Source organism: Chelonoidis abingdonii, chromosome 1, assembly GCF_003597395.2.
Source record: "Chelonoidis abingdonii isolate Lonesome George chromosome 1, CheloAbing_2.0, whole genome shotgun sequence".
In the NCBI taxonomy this organism is placed as follows: Eukaryota; Metazoa; Chordata; order Testudines; family Testudinidae; genus Chelonoidis; species Chelonoidis abingdonii.
In genome coordinates, this window is record NC_133769.1 from 249,107,274 (window position 1) to 249,132,800 (window position 25,527).

Genomic DNA, 25,527 nt, shown 5'->3' on the forward strand with positions numbered 1-25,527 from the left:
ATCATAACATTCAAAAACCAGTGGGAGAACACTTGAACCTCTCTAACCGCTCAGTGACAGACTTGAAGGTGGCAATTTTGCAACAAAAAATCTTCAAAAACAGACTCCAAAGAGAGACTGCTGAACTCGAATTAATATGCAAATTAGATATAATTAACTAGGCGTAAACAGAGACTGGGAATGGCTGGGTCATTACACTAATTGAATCTATTTCCATATGTTAAGTTCTCCTCACACCTTCTATGGGTCATCTTAATTATCACTTCAAAAGTTTTTTTTTCTCGTGCTGATGATACCCCATCTCAATTGATTAGACTCTTCCTGTTGGTATGCATACTTCCATCTTTTCATGTTCTTTGTATGTACAAATATCTTCTGTCTGTGTGTTCCATTCTATGAATCCGAAGAAGTGAGCTGTAGCTTACGAAAGCTCATGCTGAAATAAATTTGTTAGTCTCTAAGGTGCCGCAAGTACTCCCGTTCTTTTTGCAGATACAAACTAACACGGCTGCTACTCTGAAACCTATACTTTGAGAGTCTCTCCTAATTCCAGCTCTTGATGTCCAGTCAGCAATGAAGCTGCATTAGTGCAAACTCCAAGTGTAGAAAAGGAAAGCTGCAATTTGCACTGACGGAGCTAACCCCAGGTTTAATCAATGGTAAGCTCTATTCGCACAGCTTGCAGCTTGTTGTTTTGACACATGAGGTTTGTACTGGTGCAGCTATCTCACTAGTTGTGCAACAGCTGATGAAACTGGAGTATATTCCCAATAAAGACAATGCTTTAGAGCTCATATCTTTATGAAGCACACTTTGTATCTTTTCTGTAACCAGCATTATGCCTTCCTAGGAAATTGATATCTCTGCCCTGAAAGGAATGTAATAGCTGTTTAATCACAGTGGAAAACATGCCACATTTTGATTTCAGTGGTATATGAGCTTCTCTCAAGTTCAAAGTGGTTAAAATATAGTGGAGGTAAACAATTTCTTAGTGGTGCAAAATGGATAAGCCTAGTGTTTTGATGTCAGAACTAGCTCTGAGTTTTGTTGTCTTGTTTTTCATGATATAAGTCTATATATTGTGGCAGCCTAAAATAATTCTCTCAGGTAAGATTGAAGAGAGGACGACGTGTCAGGACATTACTCAATTTCCATTCCACAATGCCAAAATAGCAGAATGTTTCTGTTACAATGATCAGCAATTAAAGGATTAACAATAGCTCATTTACAATGTAATTGTCGTCATTAGGCTTCAGTATTAACAATGACTTGAAATTAATGGAGGCAGTCCATGTCATTTTTCGAGCAATTTTAAGTGGTCTACCAGGGAGAGGAAGACATCCCTGCATCTGTTTACGTTCACAAAATTAATGTTGCAATCATAAGACCTACAATTGTACAAATTTCTGCATGTTTGGTTGGGGGAAAGAGGACAGAGGAAGTGTCATTTAATGGAAAATTGAGATTCTCCAGAAATATATGGGGGCCACCAGAGAGGTGCTGATGCATCAGGCAGAACCAGTTCAGTCTGAGACTTTAAAATATATGAAGCTGCAAAGTATTAACACTGTTCCTGTTGTATTACTAGGAAAAAGACATCACTCCAGATCCTAATTTGTTAGAAAAAGTAAATGAATGTGCAAGGAGTCTTGAGGTTATGAGAAGCCATGAACAGCCATTATCCAAGCTCACACCTGAACTTTCTGACATCTTTGACTTTTTCATAGCATTGACTATTTGCAATACAGTTGTTGTTACCTCTCCAGATCAGCCACGGCAAAAGGTAGGTTAGAGAGACAGCAAAATGGAACGTGAGTCTCCATTATGTTGTATTTGATTATCTCTGAGATAGGAGACATAAAACTGTCCGTTCCTTGAAGGAAACAGAGATGTTTATGATACAATTCTTGGCACCAATTCATACATCAATGAGGAAAACAACATATACAAGTTTAAAATTAGTGGTGAGGTCAAGCATTAGTTAAAAGCTGTATTTCAACTGTTTCTCTTCACCCTAACAGATTATTTGTATGTACTGCAATTTTTGAAGCTGTTCTAAAACTGTTTTCCTTACTGAGTTCACATACTGAAACTTCTTTAAATAAACATAATTCACATCTCTGGACATGTTTTAGGTTAATTTGTCAGAGTCCCTTGGAATAAGGGGAACATAGGCAGTTCTTTATAAATATTTTGCTTATATCAACTACATTTGTAGAAGGCTATGTTATTTTTTAAAAATATTATAAAGAGAGTGTGCTGACAAAATCTCCTCTTAAATGTTGCAAATTATGTAAAAGAAAATTAATAATATAAATTGGGCAAGATTATGACCGCTGGTGATTTGGCAGACTTATGTACTTAGAAAGTAGTATCATTTATTAATGAGAAGTGGAACAAAACACTCATCATCTAATGCATATCACACAAATATAATTAGACTTAATATTAGAGCTGATCAGAAGCTGGAGTTTTCCATTCCACAGGAAATACTAACATTTCTAAATTTGTTTTCTCTCTTAGCAGAAATGTCAATTTTTCCCACAAAATAAAAAGTCCAAAGAATTTCAATTTGGAACCATTGAAACATTTTCTTTTGATGTTAAAACATTATAATATATAACATTATATATAATGAATATAATATAATTGTAAATTAATATTTTAGTATAATATAGAAGTCTGAACAAAATGAATTAAAATATCAGAATACAACATTTTATCTTATCAAAACAAAATGTTTCAACATTATCAAAATGAAAGAGAAAGTTGAAATGATTTGTTTCAGCTTTGTCTGGTCTAAAATTGTGTAGAAATGGACATTCCCATGAAACATTTAGGTTTAATCAAAACTGCATTTTCCCACAGAAGTGTTCCAGAAACATTTTTTCGACCAACTTTACTGAATACGCACAAGTGGTATGTCTACGCTAGAGCTGGAAAGTGTGAATTCCAGTAGGAGGAGACATGCCTGGTTAGCTCTGATCAAGCTAGTGCATTAAAAATAGTGGTGTAGCCACAGCATCACAAGTGGCAGGAGGAGCTAGCTGCCCCAACTACATACCTATAGTCTCAGATGGGATTATACTCGGCTTGGGTAGCCCCTCCTGCTGCTCACACCAACATGGCTACACTTCTTACTCCTGGGGGAATTCTGCACCAAAAAATGAAAAATTCTCCAGCAAAATATTTAGAATACTACACACAATAGTTTCAAATTCTGCATATTTTATTTGTCAAAATAACATAATATAATCACACTAGTGTCAATTATTTTTGGTCATTTATTTCAAAATACCTGTCAATAAGTATATCTGTAACAATACAGACAACAAAAAAGATTCAGAAAATGTTTTTTGACAAATAGATTCCTTACTAGGCATATTAATACAGAACCCTGAGTACTAATTCATTTAAACTAAAATACAGAACCATATTTCCCACACCCCTCAGAAGCAGTGCAAAGACTTCGGGGAGTCAGGGGTAATGGAGGAGCTGAGGGAGAGGGAATTAATTAGTGGGAAGGAGCGTGGGTGTGATTTGGAGCACTGCTGCGTATGGGTGGGAAAAATATGGAACAGCTTTGGGGGCGGAGGTGGGGAGTGATTGTTAGGTAGTTTGACCCATGCAGACCCTGGCTGACCTCTAGCCTCTCCCATTCATTCAGGCACAACTGCCCCTGTCCCCAAGTGTCCCTCCATCCCCACTCAGCCATCCCCCATCCCACTGTAGCTCTGCACCCCCTCCCCATCCCCATGTGGCCCTGCACCTCCACTCCCATTCAGCCCCTACCCCAGACTGTCCTCCCCCACTAGCCCTTATGATCACTTGTCTGACCCCCAACAGCCCACATTGTCTGCCTCCCCATTGTCCCCATCTCATGACCTGATCTGACAGGTGCTGTGGAGAAGGCACTGCAGCCTCTTTCTCTTCCCTAGCTGCCTGGGAGCTGCTGTCTAGTCTATCACCACAATGCCTTCTGATGGGCAAAAGGCAGAACTGCAGCAACATTCCAGCAGAAGCTTTTTTCTGAGCAAAAAAATAATATGTGTGGCTCATTAATTATGCACACACGCAGTGGCACAGAATTCCCCCAGGAGTAACTTCTATTTTTAATGTGCTAGCTTGATCAGAGCTTGCAGGGATATGTCTCCTCAAGCTGAATTTACACACTTAAACATACCCATAGAATGAAAAGGTTTTAGTCATATTAACATTATTTTTATTCTAACATTGATTCCACAAGGAAGGATCAACAATAGTGTAAATTCTGAAGTGTATACATACTGGTTCCAGTAACATTTCTGGTACAGTGTCAGCCTAGGTGTTCTTGTTCACTTACTTGTCCATCTCTGATCGTCATAGCTTTTTGCCACACACCTGAGATTTGCTTCTTACTTTGAGTTATCAAATGACACTGTCCGATTTCTTATATATCCTTTTTTTTTTGGTGGTTGGTTTTTATTTCTTAAGGTTAGAGTTAGATTTGAACTGAAGTCGCCAGTAAAGACCATAGAAGACTTCATTCGAAGATTCACTCCCAGCCGTCTGACCTCTGGATCTAACAGCAGCAGTTCATCAAGCCTGACTACCAGTAAATCAATGCCCAAACTCGGTTCTAGTATTCTTTCTTCTGTATCCTCTGAGAGCACTTTACTAAAACTGGAAGAGAAGTTGGCACACTCTCCGCAGATGAATAACAATGGCTATAGCTCACAGCAGGACAGAAGGACTATAGGGAGTAGACCTGAAGAAGGAGAACTCCGTTATGAGGCAGAGAGTCCAGATGAAGCTGCGCTTGTCTACGCAGCTCGGGCATATAACTGTGCTCTGGTTGGAAGACTGTCTGACCAGGTATCAGTAGAGCTACCTCATCTGGGAAGGTTAACCTTTGAACTCTTGCACACACTGGGCTTTGATTCCATCAGAAAAAGAATGTCAGTGGTAGTTAGGCATCCCCTTACAGATGAAATAAATGTTTACACTAAAGGAGCGGATTCGGTTATTATGGATCTTCTTCTGCCCTGTTCTTCAGGTATAGTTCTCGCTTACTTTTTTTCCAATTAACTCTTAGACAGTGCTAGAGAACTTCAGTCTCAGCCAGGAGCAGCTCTAGACATTTCAGCGCCCCAAGCACAGCATCATGCCATGGGGGGCGCTCTGCCGTTTGCTGGTCCTGCAGCTCCGGCAGACCCTCCTCAGGCACGCCTGCGGGAGGTCCACCGGAGCCGCGGGACCAGCGGACCCTCCCCAGGCATGCCGTCGAAGGCAGCCTGCCTGCCGCCCTCCTGGCAACCGGCAGAGCGCCCCCCAGGGCATGCCACTTCAAGCACGCACTTGGTGTGCTGGGGCCTGGAGCCACCCCTGATCTCAGCATGTCTGATTGCAGTTCTCTAGGACAGAGTCATGTCTATATCATTTACGGGTCTGCAGAAATATATTTTAGCAGGACCTCTCTGCTTCTTTTATAAACTCAATAACCAGTAACTTCTTATAATGGATTGTTGGTACTTTGCCTAAAGAAATGTGAGTAATACTGATTTCAGTATCAGCTTTCCCAATGGCAAACCTTATTTTAAGTGAACATTTTTCAAGACCTTGCCAAATCAATTTACCTTTCATTGAGTACATTTTCCCAACATTACTTGCTTACTCAGATGTTTTTGTATTAAGAGAAATGTTGTTTGGGTAATTACTAAGAGTGGTCTTAGTTTTAAAGATGCAGATGATTAGTGAGGAATAGACTTCTAACTGTGAACAGGAAGCTTATCTTTTGGAAGGTGTTTTTTCAGTTACAAAGTCTCAAATGTGTGAACATGCTGTGAACCAGAAGCAATTTTAATGCCTCTTCATTATAACGAATTGTATTTAAAGATGACCTGGTCGACTCTTATGCACTTATTTGAGACCTAGGTTTTTCAATATGTGTGATGTCTGATTTACTGTGTTCAACATTTAATTATGTACAACATTCAAATGTTAACCCAGTGTGACTGGACAGAAATCTAATGTATTAGAGATTTCCTGTATCTCACTAGTGTGATGACTTTATGGTTACTTTCACATTACTGACAGCTGCTGCAGTAAATACCAGTGAAAGGATCATACTGTGTGATTTTCATTAAAAAGCTACAGGAAATGTTAATTTAGTTTCACAGTTCAGAACAACTGTCACATGTTCTTGGACAGGCTGGCCAAGCACATGTGCTTGCGTCCTCTTCAGAGAGCGTTAGCAGTGTGACTGCCCACGGTTATAAGTAACCACACAGCTCTTTCTAAGAAAGCCTACTTTGTTCTTAAGGTAAAAAGCATTACAGAGAAAACATATTAAAAACAATAAAGGAAGCTTGCTACCTGCTAATAAGCTTATCAGAGATCACCCCATTCTTTACATGGGCTCTGGCAGGAGCAATCCTTCCACACTCCTCCTAAGGGGGTTTGTTTTGGTTTCAAGTTCATCACAGCATCAGCTCATAACAAATACCCAGTCTTATGGGGCCTCAATAGGCCAAGTCCTTCCAACCCTTCCGTAAGGATTGGGCCCTCCATGGACCTGGGATCCTGTTTATTTGCAGGAACAGAAGAAGGCTCTGAGCCTGTTTAAAACCAGGCTATTTATTCAAAAATCCTTTCTTTGTTGGACCCTTGAAAATCAAGTTTGACTTTGTATATGTGTACCTCTCCATGAGGTGGCTTCAAAGGGCTGATAACCAGAGGAATTACATCAGCATCCCCGTCTTCCTAGGGGAATTACATACAATTCCACAATAACAATACACAACTGCATTTTTAATACAATGGACCACAGAGGTATTAACCCTAATTCAATAAGGTTTAACTTAATTCAATAAAGTTTGTCCAGGATATTAGAGGATTTCAGTCTGTCACAATTAGTTTTCTGCTTTACAGCTATATAGGTCACAGCAGAGGCAGACATTCAAGAACTTGTCCTTAGCTCACTATAAAGTATTCTTGAATAATGTCTGATAAGGTTACTGATATCAAGGAATGCACATAACGCATCTGAGGTTACTTGTTTCCCTCCAAAGTGTTAATAAAGAATTTGGAGTGCTGGGAAAGTTTAATAGAACTCACCATGAGATTAAAGTTAGGAGAAAAAAAAGTGCTTTCTTTCAGACATAGGCAGTTACAAAAAAAAAATCTGCTGTTAATGTAAAACAAATATTCTGGTATTGGTCAGAAAAGGATAAGGGGAGAGCTTTGAAAATTGCTGTTTGGAAGGGGTAAATGTTACCGATAGGCACACGGAAATAGAACAACTCTGAACCACAGCACTTGGAGATGTCTAAACTGACCCTGGTTTTAGAATTTTGGATTTTTTTTTTAATAAAGACTCTTATCAAGAATTGAGTCATGATGTTTTATAACTTTTGGATTCATAAATTTAGCAAAGTGTAGTAATTGCTCTTACCTTCCTTCCCAGCACTATGATCAGCTGCCATAAGTAGGTTGTCTTTAGTAAACTTCTCTGAGTGACCTTAAGTATCAGTTAATCTGTCCATGGGTACAAATGCTATCTTGGTTGTTCAGCTTCATTCATGGAATTGTACTCGGGGATCCATCCTGCAGGGTCCTGATCTTCAATAGTCCCTTAGGCCCAAAGGCCTGCGACCATGCTTATTGCTCGCCCTCCCAGTGGGTCAGAGCCTTAAACTGTGATTGCTGTCTGCCCTAGCCAGGAAACTGGGACTAGAGACTGCTTACTGCTCTGTCCCACCCAGAGGACCAGAGCCACTGATGGCTAATTTACTGTTGTTTGGTGCCTCATGCAGCAAGATAGAGTGGCCTCCCTCCAAGACTGAGACCAAGGGACCACTACAATAGCCAAATGTCAGGTTCCATTACTGGAACAAACTATCTGGCTATGCAGGAGGACATTTTAAAGTATGATGTACATGCAAGCCAGAAAGCAGATGCAAAAATGCCATGCTATAGCTTGAGTGTTATCTTGTAAATAATCAGAAACCACCAATGAGCTTGAAAACTTGTAAAATTTCTGAATTTATTACATTGGAGCTATTTGTTTTGACTATGAAAGCTGGTGTTTTCACACAATATGCAGAATTTTTCAAAGCAGTTGGATTATTCCCAGGAGAATATTCCTTTCACCTTGCCAAACAGGGACCTCTACAGTCCATAAAGAGGAAAGTTACTGTTTAAACGGAGTAATCAACTTGAGCTGAAATTAGATTACATACAGGTCTCATTACTAAAGCAATGACAAGTTTGATTAACTCACTTGTGGTCATGGAAAAAGCCCAAACAAGCAAACTTGACTCTCTCTTTGGTTCTGAGTAATTAAAGAACTGTGTCATCCTGTGCCAGCTGTTGAAGACATCACATACACATTTACGAGTGTGCACTGTTTGAGTGGGTGAATGCAAGGTCAAGGTACTGAACAACTGCATAGACATCACAACTATCAACTTTCAAAATAGATTTTGGCTGATTCCTTTGGCTACATGTGCTAGACATCCTTGAAAGAATTATAATTGCCAGTTGTTGTAAAACACTTGCATACAGACCAAATCCAAGAATGCTGACAAAGAAACATGTCTCAGGGTACTTGATTATCAGCACATATCTTTTGATAACTTTAGCAGATTCCTTTTCTCTGCCTTTTTATTTACTCATTTACTTACTAACATCTGACCAGAAGGTGAATTTCAGTGCAAGACTGATGAGGCATATGAAGGATTAAAAGGAATTGCAGCCATCATTGTTGATTCCCTATTATTCAATAAAATAAGGAATGTGATGCAATCCTCCATGCTGTACATGAGAGATCACATGAAAAATGTATACGTCTCCATCCATAGAAAATCATTTTCTATTTTCCAACCTGTTCTTAATGCTGGTGGTATTAAACCAGATCCAGTTAATGCCACTTAAGCTTATAGGGACAGAAACAGTTCTTCATGTGTTTTAACACCTGTCCAAGATTGCACCAAACTTGTCTGAAGTCACTGCATCACTGTGATGGCTTCTACAGTGAGATACTTCCTCTGGAATAAGCAAGCAAACAATATTGCTTTCTAGAAGACAAAATACCTTATCACAATGAAATTGGTTCGGTCCTTCCATGTTTTGTTCCTTTAAAAAAATGCTGACTCTCTGAAACTAGATTCATCTAAAAATGGACTTGTTTCAGGACTGTTCCCAGAAGGCCATATCTTTGCAAGTCTCATACACTAAAGAGAATAATCATGTACATGTATAAAAGAAACTATATGTAATTGTAGTTGGCTGCAACTTCAGTAAATGTGTGCTCCAGCCCTGTGTTATAGCTGAATCAGCTTGTGAACTGTTTGAATAATTCCTGAAGAAATCTCTGTCTCTGGCAAAACCAGCCAGGAATGGCTCTCCGATTGCATAAATACAATACTGAAATTGCTCATCTTCCAGGCAAAGATAAAATCTATTGCAGATACTCTGTCAAGAAAATATCCACATAACATTAGTGAATGAATGGGCATGTAGCTACAGATGGTACTCCAGAAAATGACAGAAATTGAAGATGGAACTGAAAACGAACAAATAAAAGTTCTGAAGCCAGTAATACTGAATGAATGGCCAGACAGTAGAAAAGTTGTACTCCCAACATTATAGATTAATGGAATTACAGAGATGTGCTTTTGGATGGCACAATCTTTAAAGGTGAGAAAATAGATATATATAAAACAGCTAACATGAACGTACATTGTGGTAATACACAATATTGTGTGGGTTCATGGACATGGAAAAATGTAAACAAAGCCCAAGATATTCTTTTTTAGCTGTGTATGTGTCAGCAAATTGAACAGTATCATTAATGATGTCAGTAACACTTGAAAGGTTCAGTGTATGAGTCATATTAAGAAACAAAACAAACAAGGATGCTACTGAAATGCCAACAAGATCATCTGTTTATGTGCAACAACTTAGATTATATAATTGTTGAAGATTATTATCACAGATTTTTCAGATAAGAGAATTGGAACACTAACAGAAGAGTGACACCAGATTTAAAGGCTGGACATCCTTGAAATAATTATCTTTCCAATTGTTGTAAAAGAGTTGCATATGCACCAAATCCAAGAATGCCAGCAAAGAAACCTGTCTTAAGTTACTTGAGCATCAGCACATATCTTTTGATAAGATACTTTCTCCGTTGTTGATATGCATAAATATTCCCTCAAAACTGTTTCCTAAAAGAAACGTGAAACTTGAAGTTGTGAAGCCAAACCAGATTTAAGCAAGGTTTGGCAAACAATGACAAAAAAACATTTCTACTGTCAGTCTGCTAAGTCATTGTTAGTAATATGCACTGCCATTGCTTAGGAAACTCAGGACAGGGGTCTGCTGCCCTGAAACAAGAAAACGCTGAAAGAAAATAATACCCTTGTCTACCCCCAAAAAATCAGCTACCAGAAAATAAAAATAAAAATAGGAAATTAATAAGATCAAAAAGAAAAGCAGAGTTATTTACCATGAAAAGGAAAAAGGGCCAGAGGCTCCATGAAGTTCACTAGGAACTTTGCTGATGCTGTTGATTTTATCTGTCAGGTGCTCAGATACTAGGGGTTGAGTGCCAGTATAAAACTCCAAGATAGATAAGGCAGACATCACATGTCCATACCCTGGATAAATATATCAATCATCACTATCCTCATTTGACCTGATATTAGAAAGTTATCTATCCTCCAGACCCGCTGCTAATATCCTTGCTGGGTGAGAGCAAACTTACCAAGAACTGCTAATGCTATATCCACCAAACTGTGCCTTCCCAACCCCTTATCTCCAGTTTCAATCACAACTGTGAACCATGTAAATCAGGAAGTACCAATAACACCAATATAGCCTGAGGAACACTGCATAGGCCTATCCCTCTGAACTCACAGGATTTATAAACCTAGAAAACTTGTAGACTTTCAGAAACTATTTTGGTTTATAGAAAAATTGCTGCCTTAAGCTATGGAAGTTTCTCAAGTGTACTCACTCCATTGTTTCAACCTAAAATGCTTTCTCTTGTCTGTTTCTATGTTTACTTTATCACTATTACAATTAATTCTTATTATTGGTTATTGCTGCAATCATAGATTGTACTTGAGTCTGTCTTGATCCTGGAGGATGAAAATATCATCCCTTCTTCTTCGAGTGGTTGCTCATATGCATTCTATTTAGGTGTGTGCGCGCTGCGTGCACAGCCGTCGGAGAAACTTTTTACCCTAGCAACACTCGGCGGGTCGGCCGGGCGCCCCCTGGAGTGGCGCCACCATAGCGCGTATAAATACCCCGGCCGACCCGGCCACCCCTCAGTTCCTTCTTACCGCCCGTGTCGGTCGTTGGAACAGTGGAGTGCAGTTGCCTGACCTCCACATTCTTCCCTAGCTACTCGCTTATCGCTGTTCTTTGTTAGTTAATCGTTTCGTTTACATAGTTAATTAGTTATAATTGAGTAATAGTGTTAGTGTATTTGTTAGTAGTTTTCGCGGGGCCGGGGGCTCTTCCCCTACCCCGCGCCCGGTACAGAAGCCATGCCTGGCTCGCCGGGATTTAAGCAATGTTCAGCCTGTAATAGGCCAATGCCGACAGGAGATCCCCACGACTCCTGTCTGAAATGCCTGGGGGAGTCGCACTTAGCGTCTAAGTGCCCCATTTGCAAGGCATTCAAGCCGCGCACCCAGAAGGAGCGGAACTTTAGACTGCGACAGCTCCTCATGGAGGCGGCGTTGACACCAGCACCGAGTACGAGCCAGCAAGCGGATGAGACCGCTCCCCCGGCACCGTCCACGTCCGGTACCGTTAAGGCTCCTCGGCACTGGCAGCATGCGACGCCGAAGGCAACTCCGCGCCGCTCCCTCTCTCCGAGGTCGAAGTCGGCTAAGCCTCGGGCGGACCCTTCTGCAGCCACCCCGAAGGCTAAGACTGCTCCTGAGGCAGACTGCCCAGCACCGACCCCGGTTGCGGCGCCGTCAGATCTGGCCCCGTTGACTCCAGCCCCGCGCGGGCCGTCGAGTCCGGCGCCGAGAAGCTCCCCGGCACTGTCCGCGGTCGAGCTGGCATTGCCTTCCACACCGGAGACATTTTCAGCGGCGCGAGACCTGATTGCAATGACGGAGCCGGCACCTCATGTACCTCCGGTACCGCCAGTCCGTTTGAGCCTCTCCAAGGGCAAGCCGCCTTTTTCTCGGCCGCCCTCTGCCACCGCTCAGGACAACCGCTCCAGATCTCGTTCTCCTTGCCGCTCCTCTTCACGGCACCGCTCCCAATCGCGGCACCGTTCACCGCGGCACCGTTCACCTCGGCACCGCTCCCAATCGCGGCACCGTTCACCTCGGCCCCGGTCCCAATCGCGGCACCGCTCCCAATTGCAGCACCGGTCACCTCGGCACTGCTCCCAATCGTGGCGCCGATCGCCTCGGCACCACTCCCGCTCGCCTCGGCACCGATCGCCTCGGCACCGCTCCCAATCGGGGCACCGCTCACCGTGGCGCTGGTCCGCAACTCACTCCCCTCCCGCTATTTGCGGCACCGGTCGAGCTCCCGGCACCACTACACAGGCCGATGTTCCCGGAGCAGATCTCGCCGTCAAGGCTCGAGGTCCCGGTCGACCTCCCGGCACCAAGCCGGGCGCAGGTCCCGGTCCGGCTCCAGGTACCGCCACCGGTCCCCAAGACTCCGGGCTGCAAGGTCCATTGGCACGTCGGTGCCCACCTTTGCGGCCCCTCCGTGGCCGTCCGGTCAAGAGTCTGCTTCCTCCAGGGCAGGTAGCAGCTATAGCCGGGACCGAGAATTGATTTCCCCGTGGGACTCTTTTTCACGGACAGTCGCTCCCACGACCCGCGCAGCAGCAATGGTCATGTGGACACCCTGGGCTTACCATCAGGCCCAGGGTGCCCCCTATGGTTCCGGCCCTTGCACCTGCCTCCACACGTCGGGCCAGAGGCTAATATCCCCCCTCCGCGAAGACGCAGGGATCATCCATCATCCTCTGCACTCCCCGGAGTCTTTACCACAGGACCACAGGGGACGAGTCCTGCCAGGACCCTCTTGTCCGGGCTATCCTCTCCTCTTCTCCAGATGAGCGCGTGGCGGGCTCCTCTTCCTCGGGCCCCCGCCGATCGACTTGCGACACCACCAGGAGCTCCTTCGCCGGTGCCCATTAACAAGACCTCCCGGTGGAGAAGTGCGGAGGTCGACGATCGGTAGTCACTATTCTGGCTGCCGATGCCCAACGCGCATAGCCCTCCCATTCATTAAAACTATACAGGCACTACTGAACCTTGTGGCCGTCTCCAGCATCCATCCCACGAGGCAAAGGTGTGAGCCGGAGATAATGGTGCCCTCAAGGTTATGAACACCTTACGTCCACCCACCCCCCCCCCTCGTTAGTTGTCCATCAGTAACAGAGGGAGCGCCATGGCCAACAGGCGCCTGGCACCAAAACTAAAGAGGCTAGGCGCATGGACCTTCTAGGCCGTAAGTGTATTCAGCAGGCGCTTACAGCTCCCGAGCCCAATCAGCAGGCCCTCTTAGGCCGATACGGCTTTAACACCTGGTCGGAGGTTGGCGCTTACAGAGTTGCTGCCCCCGGACTCACGCCAGGAGTTCGCAGCCTTTGTGGAGGAGGGCAAGAAGATCGGCAGGACCTCCCTCCAAGCTGCCCTGGACGCGCGACTCGGCCGCTAGGACTGTAGCCTCAGGAATTACACTGAGACAAATTTCCTGGCTCCAGGCCTCCACCTTACCACCAGTGCTGCAGACCACGACAGGACTTACCCTTGAGGCCGGGGTTTGTTTTTCCGACAAACAGACCCTCACCTTCAAAGCCTGAAAGATGGCAAGGTCACCTTAAAGTCGCTCGGGATGCACACCCGTGGCTCAACGGAGACCCTTTAGGCCCAAACCGCCGCCCGTACTTCCGCTCGAAACAGGCAGGATTCACCAGGAGGCGCGGGTCGGGGGGCGAAGACGCCAGTCTGGCCCCCACGCGGGCCAGTCTCAAGGCCCCTTAAACCACATCAGGGCCAAGAGAGCGTTTTGAAGGTACGCCCGGGGACGCCTACCACTCTTCAGGATCCTTCTTCCCCTTTCTTTCTTACCCTTCCTACGTCCTCCGCGTGGTCGCAGATTACTTCCGATCAGTGGTGCTGCGCCACGGTGAAGCAACGGTACCACCTCCGATTTGCTTCATCCCCGCCTTTCCGCCCCCTTCCGTCTCTCTCAGGGACCCCTCTATGAGCAAATCCTCTGGCACGAGGTCATCTCTGCTACGCGAGAGCCATAGAGGAAGCTCTCGTACCAAGAGGGGAAGGGTTATTACTCCCGCTATTTTCTCATTCCCAAATCCAAGGGAGGCCTCCGACCAATTCTAGATCTGCGGGGACTCAACAGTGCTACGCAAGTTGAAGTTCCGCACGGTCTCCCTGGGACATTATCCCGTCCTTGGATCCTGGAGATCTGTACGCCGCCCTCGACATGAAGGACGCGTACTTCCACATAGCCATTTCCGGCACACAGGAAATACCTTCGGTTCACGGTCAGACAGCACCACTTTCAGTTTGCTGTCCTCCCCTTTGGCCTGTCTACTGCCCCGAGGGTCTTCACAAAATGCATGGCCGTCGTCGCCACGCACACTTCGCAAGCAGCAGATACATGTCTTCCCGTACTGGACGACTGGCCATCAAGGCGCCTCGCACGCCCAAGTCCGTCAGCACATCTCAGTAATCACGGACACTCTTTTGCCTTTGGGGATCCTCCTCAATGCGGAGAAGTCCACTCTCAACTCACGGCAGAGACTGGACTTCATAGGAGCGACACTGGACTCCTCCCTTCCAGGCCTACTTGCCTCAAGCGCGGCTTCTAGCGCTCACCTCACTCGTCCGCACTTGCAAGCAGCTCGTCTGACCTCAGCTCGCAACTGCCTCACTCTGCTGGGGCATATGGCCGCATGCACCATGTCACCAAATATGCCAGGCTACGCATGTGGCCCTTTCAGACGTGGCTCACTCGGTCTTCCGTCCGAGCAGGACTCCATGGACGTGCTGTCCAATCCCCCCGGTCCCTCCGCTCCTCGACTGGTGCTGGACCCGTCTCAGGTTTGTGCAGGATGCCCTTTCATCCGCAGCAACCATCACTAACCCTTACGACGGATGCATCATCCCTCGGCTGGGGGCCCACCTCGGTCACTTCGGACCCAGGGCCGTTGGTCTGGCAACGAGCTCACCCTTCATATCAAAATACGGGAGCTACGGGCCGTTCGTCTCGCCTGTCAGACGTTCCAGCAGCATCTTCGTGGCGTTGTGTTTCGGTATTTACGGACAACACACGGCCATGTTACTACATCAACAGGCGGGGGGACTCGCTCGTCTCCCCTGGTCAAGAAGCCATTCAACTATGGGACTTCTGTATAGCCCCAGGGTGGATCTAGTAGCATCCTTCCTCCCGGAGTCCGGAACACCCTGGCGGATCGGCTGAGCAGGTCCTTCCTCTGCCACGAGTGGTCGATCAGATCGGACGTCACTACTCCATTTCCAGAGTGGGGGTTTCCCCTCGTAGACCTCTTCGCATCCCGCTCGAACAGGAAGTGCCAGGAGTTCTGCTCATTCCAGGGCCTCTCCCCCGGGTCATAACGGACGCGTTTCTCCTGCCTTGGAGCCACGCCTGCTTTATGCCTTCCCTCCGTTTCTCTGGTACACAGGGTCTTGCTCAAGCTTCGCCAGATACAGGGCAGCTCATCTTAATAGCGCCAGCGTGGCCCAGGCAAGCCTGGTACACCACGCTCCTGGACGTCAGTAGCCGCTCCAATTCCCCTCCCCAATGGTCCCTGACCTCATCACACAGGACCACGGGAGACTGCGTCATCCGGATCTGCGATCCCTCCACCTCACGGCGTGGCTCCTGCATGGCTGAATGCTGAGGAATTATGCTGTTCCGATCCGGTGCAGCGCATTCTCCTCCATAGCAGAAAACTTCCACCCGCCGAACGTATGTGGCCAAGTGGAGGCGCTTCACGGCTGGTGTGCATCCACGATGTTTCCCCTACAGGCATCAATCCCGACGATCTAGACTCACTCTGGCACCTTAAGCAGGGAAGCCTGGGACTTCCTCCATTAGGTGCACCTGGCAGCAATATCCACCTTCCATCTGGGAGATGTGGTGCTCGTGTTCTCCACCCGGTAGTCTTCTGCTTCTAGAGGGGTCTGGACCGTACTTACCCCCACTCGTCACCAGCCCCCTCCTGGACCTCATCTGGTCTTAAACAGACTTATGTTGCCGCCCTTCGAACCACTGGCAACTTTTCCGCTTCTCTACCTATCATGGAAGACGGTCTTCTTGGTGGCAATCACCTCAGCGCGTCGGGTCTCGGAGATCAGAGCCCTCACTGTCGATCCTCCGTACACTGTCTTTCATAAAGCAAAAGTGCAACTGCGACTTCATCCTGCATTCCTCCTAAGGTGGTGTCTGCCTTCCACGCTTGCCAGGACACTTTCTCCCGGTTTTCTTCCCGAGCCGCATTCTCGGAGGAACAGCAGCTACACACCTTGGATGTGCGCAGAGCACTGGCTTTCTATGTGGAAAGAACCAAGCCCTCCGAGTCTCCGCAGCTCTTTGTGCGGTGCGAGTGAATGAAAGGTCTGCCAATCTCCTCCAGAAGAATCTCCTCCTGGGTCATGGCCTGTATTCGCCAGTGCTACGCGCAAGCTCAGGTTCCCCTCGGCACCTTACTGCGCATTCCACCAGGGCTCAAGCTCCTCAGCAGCCTACTTGGCGCACATGCCATCCAGGAGATTTGCGTGCTGCGACCTGGTCATCGGTCCACACTTTCGCCACGCACTATGCGTTGGTCCAGCAGTCTCGGACGACGCGGCCTTTGGGCGGCGTGCTCCAGGCTGCCGCGTCTCACTCCGACCCCTCCGCCTAGGTAAGGCTTGGGATTCACCTAAAATGGAATGCATTATTGAAACCACTCGAAGAAGAAAACAGGGTTACTCACCTGTAACTTGTTCGTCGAGATGTGTTGCTCATATCCATTCCACACCCACCCTCTTCCCACTGTCGGAGTAGCCGGCAAGAAGGAACTGAGGGGTGGCCGGGTCGGCCGGGGTATTTATACGCCCTATAGTGGCGCCACTCCAGGAGGCGCCCGGCCGACCCGCCGAGTGTTGCTAGGGTAAAAAGTTTCTCCGACGGCTGTGCACGCGGCGCGCACACACCTAAATGGAATGGATATGAGCAACACATCTCGAAGAACAACAGTTACAAAGATGAGTAACTCTGTTTTTCTAACTCTTGACAACTTCATTTTGAGAACTTAGTATTATTTCTAAATATAATTATCTTTTCTACCCACATTTATTTAAAAATATTTGGTTAATAATAAGATTTTTGATACATAGACCATCTGCTTCTGTTTATTGCTAATTTGAAATCGTACCTCTGTTCATGACATACACGGTTGCTGTGGAGATTATCGTGATGTCACAATATATTTGAGGAGCAGATGAATGCTTAATAAGGAAAGATCTTATTGTTATACAGTTGTTCTTGGTGACTTTTAAACAGGGAATTAAAAAAATAGATAGTATGTAAAGAGAATTGTTTCTAAATAGAAAGCTTTTCAAAGTTTCCCATGAGACGTCAGGAGCTCTTTAAAAGTATCGCTTCTTAAGCTTTTGTACGGTAAGTGCTGAAGAAACAATTATATTCTCTAAGGCCATTTAATTGCTATTATTTTTCATTCATTAGTTTTCTCCTTTATTTTTAACTAGATGACCCTAGAGGCAATCATCAAAAAAAAATCCAAAGCAAAACTCAGAATTACCTTAATCTGTATGCTGTAGATGGGCTGCGGACCTTGTGTATTGCCAAGAGAGTAAGTATATGCAAGCTCTTAGTTTGCTTTTAAGGAGATTATTGACAAATCTTTTTGCTGCAGTCCATTAGCAAGAACATTTATTAGGAATATTTTTTTTTCATTTTACTCAGTAATGCATGAATGCTTATGCATCTTTTTGGATGTACTCTTACCTTCTCCTTTTAAATAGGTTCTAAGCAAAGAGGAATATGCTAGTTGGTTAAAAAGTCATTTAGAAGCAGAATCTTCTATTGAAAACCGTGAAGAGCTGCTGTTTCAATCTGCACTTCGTATAGAGACAAATCTGCATCTACTTGGTAACTACATGAGAGCTGAGCATGAAATTAAAATGTGTTAAACATTTTCAAAGTTCAATTTTAAAATTCTCTCTATCTTTTCAATGATTTCTGTGCATACAGAAATTGGTTATTACCAGACTTCCTCATGAGTGTCTCTTGCATCATTGCAAAAGAATGGGATAATAATTAACATAAGACACATCGTGTTTGCCTTGCTTAGGTAACAATTTTATCCCTGATGTAATACCAACTTAACCAGGGGTTCCCAAACTTGGTTTATGGCTTGTTCAGGGTAAGCCCCGGTGGGCCGCGAGACACTTTGTTTACATGAGCATCCGCAGGTACGGCCGCTTGCAGCTCCCAGTGGCCGCAGTTCACTGTTCCAGGCCAATGGGAGCTGCGAGAAGTGGTATGAGCCAGGCCACCACTTCCCGCAGCCCCCTTTGGCCGGAAACAGGCACAGTAGTGGGCATGAGGATTGAGCATCCAGCAAGCTGCTGTTGCTTCTGGCTTAAGAGTAGCCTGCTGGTCCCTCCAGTCAATCAGGTGGTGTGGCCAATCAGGCAGCCTGCTGCAAGCCAGCTGTAGTTTTCAGGCTGCCTGGAGATTAGCTCTGCTGCAGGCCCTGATTCCTGACAGCGTCTACATAAAGTTAAGTACTTGCGTGTTTGGACGATCAGGCCCTGCGTGCTCCAAAGAAAGGGGATAATAACGGTTACTTCCTAGGGATCTCTTGATGTCATTAAAATTTGTAAATGTAAAGGACTGTACAAATGCTAAGTATTTCTATTTATTTATTTAACTAAAATGTCAAAAGCTCAATAAGTTATAAATATCTATTATTTCTTCAGACAATTAGTTTCTTTCTCTGGCAAAGATAACTGGAAGAGTGCTAATGTTTTTAATCATTTCAAGCAAATGTGACTGCGCTGCTTCTATTGACTCTGCGTGTACAGGCACATATTAATAATAAATAAAAACATAGTTTACCACAGCTGGATAAGTACAAATAGACTCCAGCCAGAACTAAACAATCTGTTCTGCCAATTATCCTCTGACAACCTCAGACTGTGGTAGGAGAGACTTTGAGTCTAATCACCTACTGGTGCACTATGGCGAGCACTGCAGGATTGCACCAGTGAGATTGGGAGAAATACATCTCTCCCATTGCAGCTGTGCATAGGCAATAGCATTCCTTGTAACCGCATGGACTGCTCCAGGCTAGTACCTCTCTTGGAACTAGTCTCCCCAGAGTACTCAGAGAGGCAACAGGACCTCAGCACCAGCCAGCAAACCAGTAGATGTGCTGTACCCTATGAACAGGTGCTGCAGAAGTAAAACTCCCCCTCATCTCCTAGAGACATTGTACCTAACTGAGGCACAATTAGCCTGATTTTCTTCTAGGTAACATTGATGTAAATCAGTTAAACTCTGATGACGTCAACAGAATTCTATTGGGATAAAATGATACTACACAAAAGGGCACACAAAAGTCAGTGAAAAGACCCTCATTGATTTTCAACAGGCATTGGACTAGGTCCAAGACATTGGCTCGGGCCCTGGCCAGATTCTGTGCCTTCCTATCGCATATGTTTTGGTCAATAGCATTAAGCCACAGCTGAACTCAGTGCTTCTTTTTAGAGTTTTAACCTATGTGACCAGACTATAGGTGTCATAAACAGATAGCTAAGTGTTAATGTCTCTTTCACCTGGAAAGGGTTAACAAACAACAGCTGACCAGAGGACCAATCAGGAAACCAGATACTTTCAAATCTCAAGGGAGGGAAGCCTTTGTTTGTGGTTTTGGGGTTTTGCTTTGTTCTCTCTAGGCTCTGAGAGTGACCACACATACCTACAGGCTCTCTAATCTTCTGTTCCAATTTTGTAAGTACAAAGGTAGAAAGACAGTTTAGTCTTTTTAATTGTTTTTCTGTATTTGCAACTGTGTGTCTGGCTGGTGGAGTTTTACTGTGTATTTGGGTGAAAGTATTTTAAATTGTATTTCTGCCTAGAAGGCTTTCTTCTATTGTCTATAAGCTGAAAAACCCTGTAATATTTACCATCTAGATTACCAGAGATAACTTTTACTTAACTTTTTTTTTTAAGTAAAAGTTATCTCTGTAATCTAGATGGTAATATTACAGGTTTTCAGCTTATAGACAATAGAAAGAAAGCCTTCTCAGGCAGAAATACAATTTAAAATACTTTCACCCAAATACACAGTAAAACTCCACCAGCCAGACACACAGTTGCAAATACAGAAAAACAATTAAAAAGACTAAACTGTCTTTCTACTTGTACTTACAAATTGGAACAGAAGATTAGAGAGCCTGTAGGTATGTGTGGTCACTCTCAGAGCCTAGAGAGAAAAGCAAAACCCCAAAACCACAAACAAAGGCTTCCCTCCCTTGAGATTTGAAAGTATCTTGTTTCCTGATTGGTCCTCTGGTCAGCTGTTGTTTGTTAACCCTTTCCAGGTGAAAGAGACATTAACCCTTAGTTATCTGTTTATGACAATAGGACAGACGCCTGTGGCTGGTAGTGTGTTGCTATCGTTATGTCTTTGAACATATAAATAGTTGAGAGAAGTTTACTTTGCTTTCCTTGCTGTTTCAGTTAATTTGCACACCTTTCATCTCTATATCCTCCACTAGTCAAGACTTGTATTGAGTCACAATAGAGTCTTTCTGGAATGTGTTGAAACAATGATGTATCTGTGCTGACACTTAACTTAGTTCCAAACTACTTTTGTTACAAAAAGCCTTATCTCTCAGTTGGCGTTTTAAAGTGGAAGGAATGTTGCCAGTCTGTTATAAACCATACTGCAGCCAACATTCCTTGGGACACTAAGAAGGGGTATTTTCCTATACACTTCACAATGCAGCCCAGTCAGATTTACTAGTTACAACACAAGCATGTAAGGACAAAATCAGAAATGCTAAAGCACAAAATGAGATACACCTAGCAAGGGACATAAAAGGCAATAAGGGGAAGCTCCATAAATGCAATAAAAGCAAGAGAAAGATGAAGGAAAGTGTAGGGGCACTACATAGCAGGGAAAGACAGGTAATAGATGATATTAAGAAAGTATGTAATGCTTATTTTGCTTCAATCTTCACTAAAATGGTAAATTGTGACCATATGGTTATCACAATTCATATTAACAACAAGAGGGAAGGAACACAAAATAGGGAAAGAACAGGTTTAAGAATATTTAGATAAGTTAGATGTATTCAAAACAGCAGGGCCTAATGAAATTCATCCTAGGGTAATTAAGGAACTAGCTAAAGAAATCTTGGAACCATTAGCAATAATCTTTGCAAATTCATGGAGGATGAGTGAGGTCCTAGATGTCTGGAGAAGGACAAACATAATAACTATGTTTTAAAAGAGGAACAAAGAGAACCTAGATAACTATAGACTACTCAACCTAACTTCAATTCCTGGAAAGCTATTAGACTAAATTATTGAACGATCAATTTGTGAGCACCTGGAGGATAATAGGGTTATAAGGAATAGCCAGCAGAGATTTGTCAAGAACAAATCATGCCAAACCAATCTAATTTCCTTTTTTTGACCAACCTACTGGCCTAGTGGTTGGGGGAAAAGAGTAGACATGATATACCTTCATTTTAGTAAGCATTTTAGCATAAACCAACATGACATTCTCATAAGCAACTAGGGAAACGTGGTCTAGATTAAAATACTATAAAGTGGATGCAAAACTAGTTGAAAGATCATACTCAAAGAGTAGTTATCAATGGTTTATTATCAAACTGGGGGGACACATCTGGTGAGTCTCTCAGGAGTCTGTCCTGGGGCCAGTGCTATTCAATATTTTCATTAATGACTTGGATAATGAAGTGTTGAGTATGCTTATAAAATTTGCAGATGACGCCACTCTTGATGGGTTTGCTAGCACTTTGGAGGCCAGGATTAGAATTCAAAACAACCTTGATATATTGGAGAATTGGTCTAAAAGTAACAAGATGAAATTCAATAAGGACAAGTGCAAAATATTATGCTTGGGAAGGAAAATAAAATACACAACTACAAAATGGGGAATAACTGGCTGGCTAGTAGTACTGCTGGCAAGGATCTAGGGGTTATAGTGTATCACAAAATGAATATGAGTGAGATATATGATGCAGTTGTAAAAAAGGCTACTATCATTCTGGGGTATATTAACAGGAGTGTCATAAGTCTCGGGGTGTAATTATTGCCCTCTACTCAGCACTAGTGAGGCCTCAGATGAAGTACTGTCTCCTGTTCTGAGATTCACACTTTAGGAAAGATGTGACCAAATTGGAGAGAATCCACAGGAGAGCAACAGAATGATGAAAAGATAAGAAAACAATATGTTTTCTCTTGAGAAAAGAAGTCTAAGGAGGTACCTAATAAGTCTTCAAATATGTTAAGAGCTGTTATAAAGAGGAAGGTGATCAATTGTTCTCTTTGTCCACTGAAGGTAGACTAGAAATAATAGGCTTACTCTGGTCCTGCCTCAATGTAGGGGGCTGGCCTAGATGACCTCTGGAAGTCCCTTCCAGACCCATATTTCTGTGATTCTATGATTTATCCTCTGCCACATCTCATTTGGGACCCAGTGTCATACTGTGGCAGCCAGAACCAGCAGTGGAGCAGGGAGAGGCCCAGTCTAGGCCTCCTGCTCTGTTACCATGCATTCAGCCGGTAGTTGATGAAATCCCCTCTTGGAGATCCCCTTAAAGGGCACAAGACCCTGTGACCCTACTAGGCATGTAGCCTGAGGGAAGCAGAACAAGATCTTCTGGGGTACAGCTAGCCCCTGGCAGCAACAGTATCTTCTCTAGCAACAGCCAGAAGAAGTAATGGAGGCAACAGAGCAGGCAGAGGCCCAGCAAGAGTACTATGGAGGTTCCCCATACATTCAAATGCTGTTGGTACTGGTGATGTCAGCAGACTACTTTTTAGGATTTTAACTCTGGATGATGTTGTCTGTTGACTGATTTGTTATTTTCCCCAACCTCATTCTTCCCCTCTCCTCACAGTCCCTCTGCTGCCTGCAAAAAAACTGTCATCATTATTGATCATGGTAGTCAGAATTTCATATACATTTGTTAGATTAGAGGAGTTATCTGCCAATGAAGGTGACTGGTGGTGTTTCCAAACTCAGATTTTAAGATGAACTCATGACGTAACAGTTTGAATAACCAAGTATTTATTTAACACTGATTTATTTGCTTTGTTCATGTGTTCAGGTGCAACTGGTGTTGAAGACCGTTTACAAGATGGTGTCCCAGAAACCATTGCAAACTTACGCAAAGCTGGGCTGCAAATTTGGATTCTCACTGGAGACAAGCAAGAAACAGCCATTAATATAGCTTATGCATGCAAGCTACTAGGTCATGATGAGGAAATCATCACCTTGAATGCTGAATCACTGGTAAACAGATCCTTATCAGATAGTTAAATGTTAGGTTGAAGTCCAAATGTGAACTAGTTTTGCTTTGATTTTGGCAGCTGCAGTTAAAAGGTTGATTGCTTTCTTCTTCTTTTTTATCTTTCTTCTTCCTGTGCCATCTATATTTTGGGGATAGGATTTGTATGTGGATATTTATTTATTAATTATTTATACTCCCATATGGTGGGGCTTAGGCTTTCTGCCCTGGGCCCTAGCAAGTCTAATGCCAGCCCTGCTTGGCAGGCCCCCTGAAACCTGCTCATGCCCCCCACAGGGAGCCCCAGACCCCTACTTGAGAGCCACTGCAGCATACCATAGTAAGGTAGATGCCGGGACATAGTATTCACTTATTTCTTTTTGGCACCCTGTAAAAATACAAAAGCAAACTATCATATGTTTTTGAAGGCGAAAACAACGAACTGCCTGTTGAGAATAATTATTTTAATACCAATGGACAGTAATACTAGATAATTCAGTAATTCAGACTCTGCTACATTGACTTTTTCATTTGATAGTAAGGAAAATGTTTGAATTTCAGTGCTCATAGTCATGACGGACTGATAACCTGAGCTGCAGTCAGGCATTGTTCAGCTTGTCTTAAATACACAATAGCAAGGAGTTTGCTGATATGGTCAAACATAGAAGCGACCAGGTTGATAGCACCAAAGTAATTGAATGTGGTGATTAAATCAGTTTTCAAATCCAGAACTGGAGACTAGCACTATCCAACTACAATTCCTTTCTAAAGGAAGGAAAAGATAACTATGGTCCATTCTTAGTTTAGCAAGTTAGCTGGTAAATTGATTTCCTATTATTTCACTTCTGATAACACTGCTGTACAGCCAAAATGCTTCTGAAATAAATGTAGACAAACTTTACTAATTCTGGGTCACTGAGAACGAAAATGATGCTCCTTCTTCGAGTGCTTGCTCATATCCATTCCAAGTAGGTGTGCGCGCGCTGCGTGCACGTTTGTCGGAAGAATTTTCCCCTAGCAACACCTGGCGGGTCGGCAGGCGCCCCCTGGCATGGCGCCTTTGCGGCACCGCATATATACCCCCGCCGACCTGGTTGCTCCTCAGTTCCTTCTTACCGCCCATGTCGGTCGTTGGAACAGTGGAGTGCGGCTTAGCTGACCTCCACCTCCCTAGCATTCTTGTCTCTAGTTCATAGTTATAGTTACAGTTTAGTGTTAATTTTTAGTAGTTACTAGTAGTTGTTAGTGTAGTTATTGTATATAGTTCGAGGGCTGAGGTTTAATCCTCCTCACCCCTCCCGGGACCCGGGCTCATGCCTGGCTTTCCCGGCTTCAAACAGTGCTCGGCCTGCCGTCGGCCGATGCCAATGGGAGACCCCCGTGATCGTTGCCTGAAGTGCCTGGGGGAATCCCATCTTACGGACAAGTGCCGTATCTGTAAGTCCTTTAAGCCAAGGACAAAAAAGGAGCGCGACTTGCGTTTAAAGCAGCTCCTCTGGAAGGCGCCCTGACCGCTGCAGCTCCACAGCACGAGCAACACCGCAGTCCGCACCGGGCCAGAAGTTTCGTCAGCACCGGAGGGGCAGCGGTACCGCCAGAAACACCATTTGGGCACCAACGTCTCCTGCGCAGAAGTCAGCCGGCCACCGGCTCCCTTTCCGCCGAAGGCGAAGAAGGCGGAAGGCTCCTGTGGCTGCAGTTCGGACCGCGTTTGAAGCATGGGAAAACCTCCGCGGCACTTGCCCATCTGCCGCTGCACGGTTATTTCCCCAGCACCGTCGATCGGCCAGACAAGAGCCGTTGAGGTCCGGTGCAAGACACTCCTGGCGCATTCTTGGTCGAGCTCGCTGTTCCCACCACGCCGGAGACCTTTGCGACGGCGAGGGAACTGATAGCCCTTACTGAGCCTTCCCTGCCTCAACCCCCGGCACCGCCGGTGCGGGTGCTT

At 44.6% G+C, this 25,527-nt stretch overlaps 1 protein-coding gene across 1 annotated transcript in view; it reads left to right on the forward strand.

Annotated features, from left to right (window-relative positions):
- ATP10A (ATPase phospholipid transporting 10A (putative)) overlaps positions 1 to 25,527 on the forward strand; it is a 166,007-nt gene that overhangs the window by 116,632 nt on the left and 23,848 nt on the right. Inside the window, exons 9-13 of the mRNA XM_032805580.2 lie at positions 1,589 to 1,783; positions 4,474 to 5,035; positions 17,775 to 17,878; positions 18,051 to 18,177; positions 23,400 to 23,584. Of these exons, the coding sequence (XP_032661471.1) occupies positions 1,589 to 1,783; positions 4,474 to 5,035; positions 17,775 to 17,878; positions 18,051 to 18,177; positions 23,400 to 23,584 (1,173 nt within the window). The remainder of the gene's footprint in view (positions 1 to 1,588; positions 1,784 to 4,473; positions 5,036 to 17,774; positions 17,879 to 18,050; positions 18,178 to 23,399; positions 23,585 to 25,527) is intronic.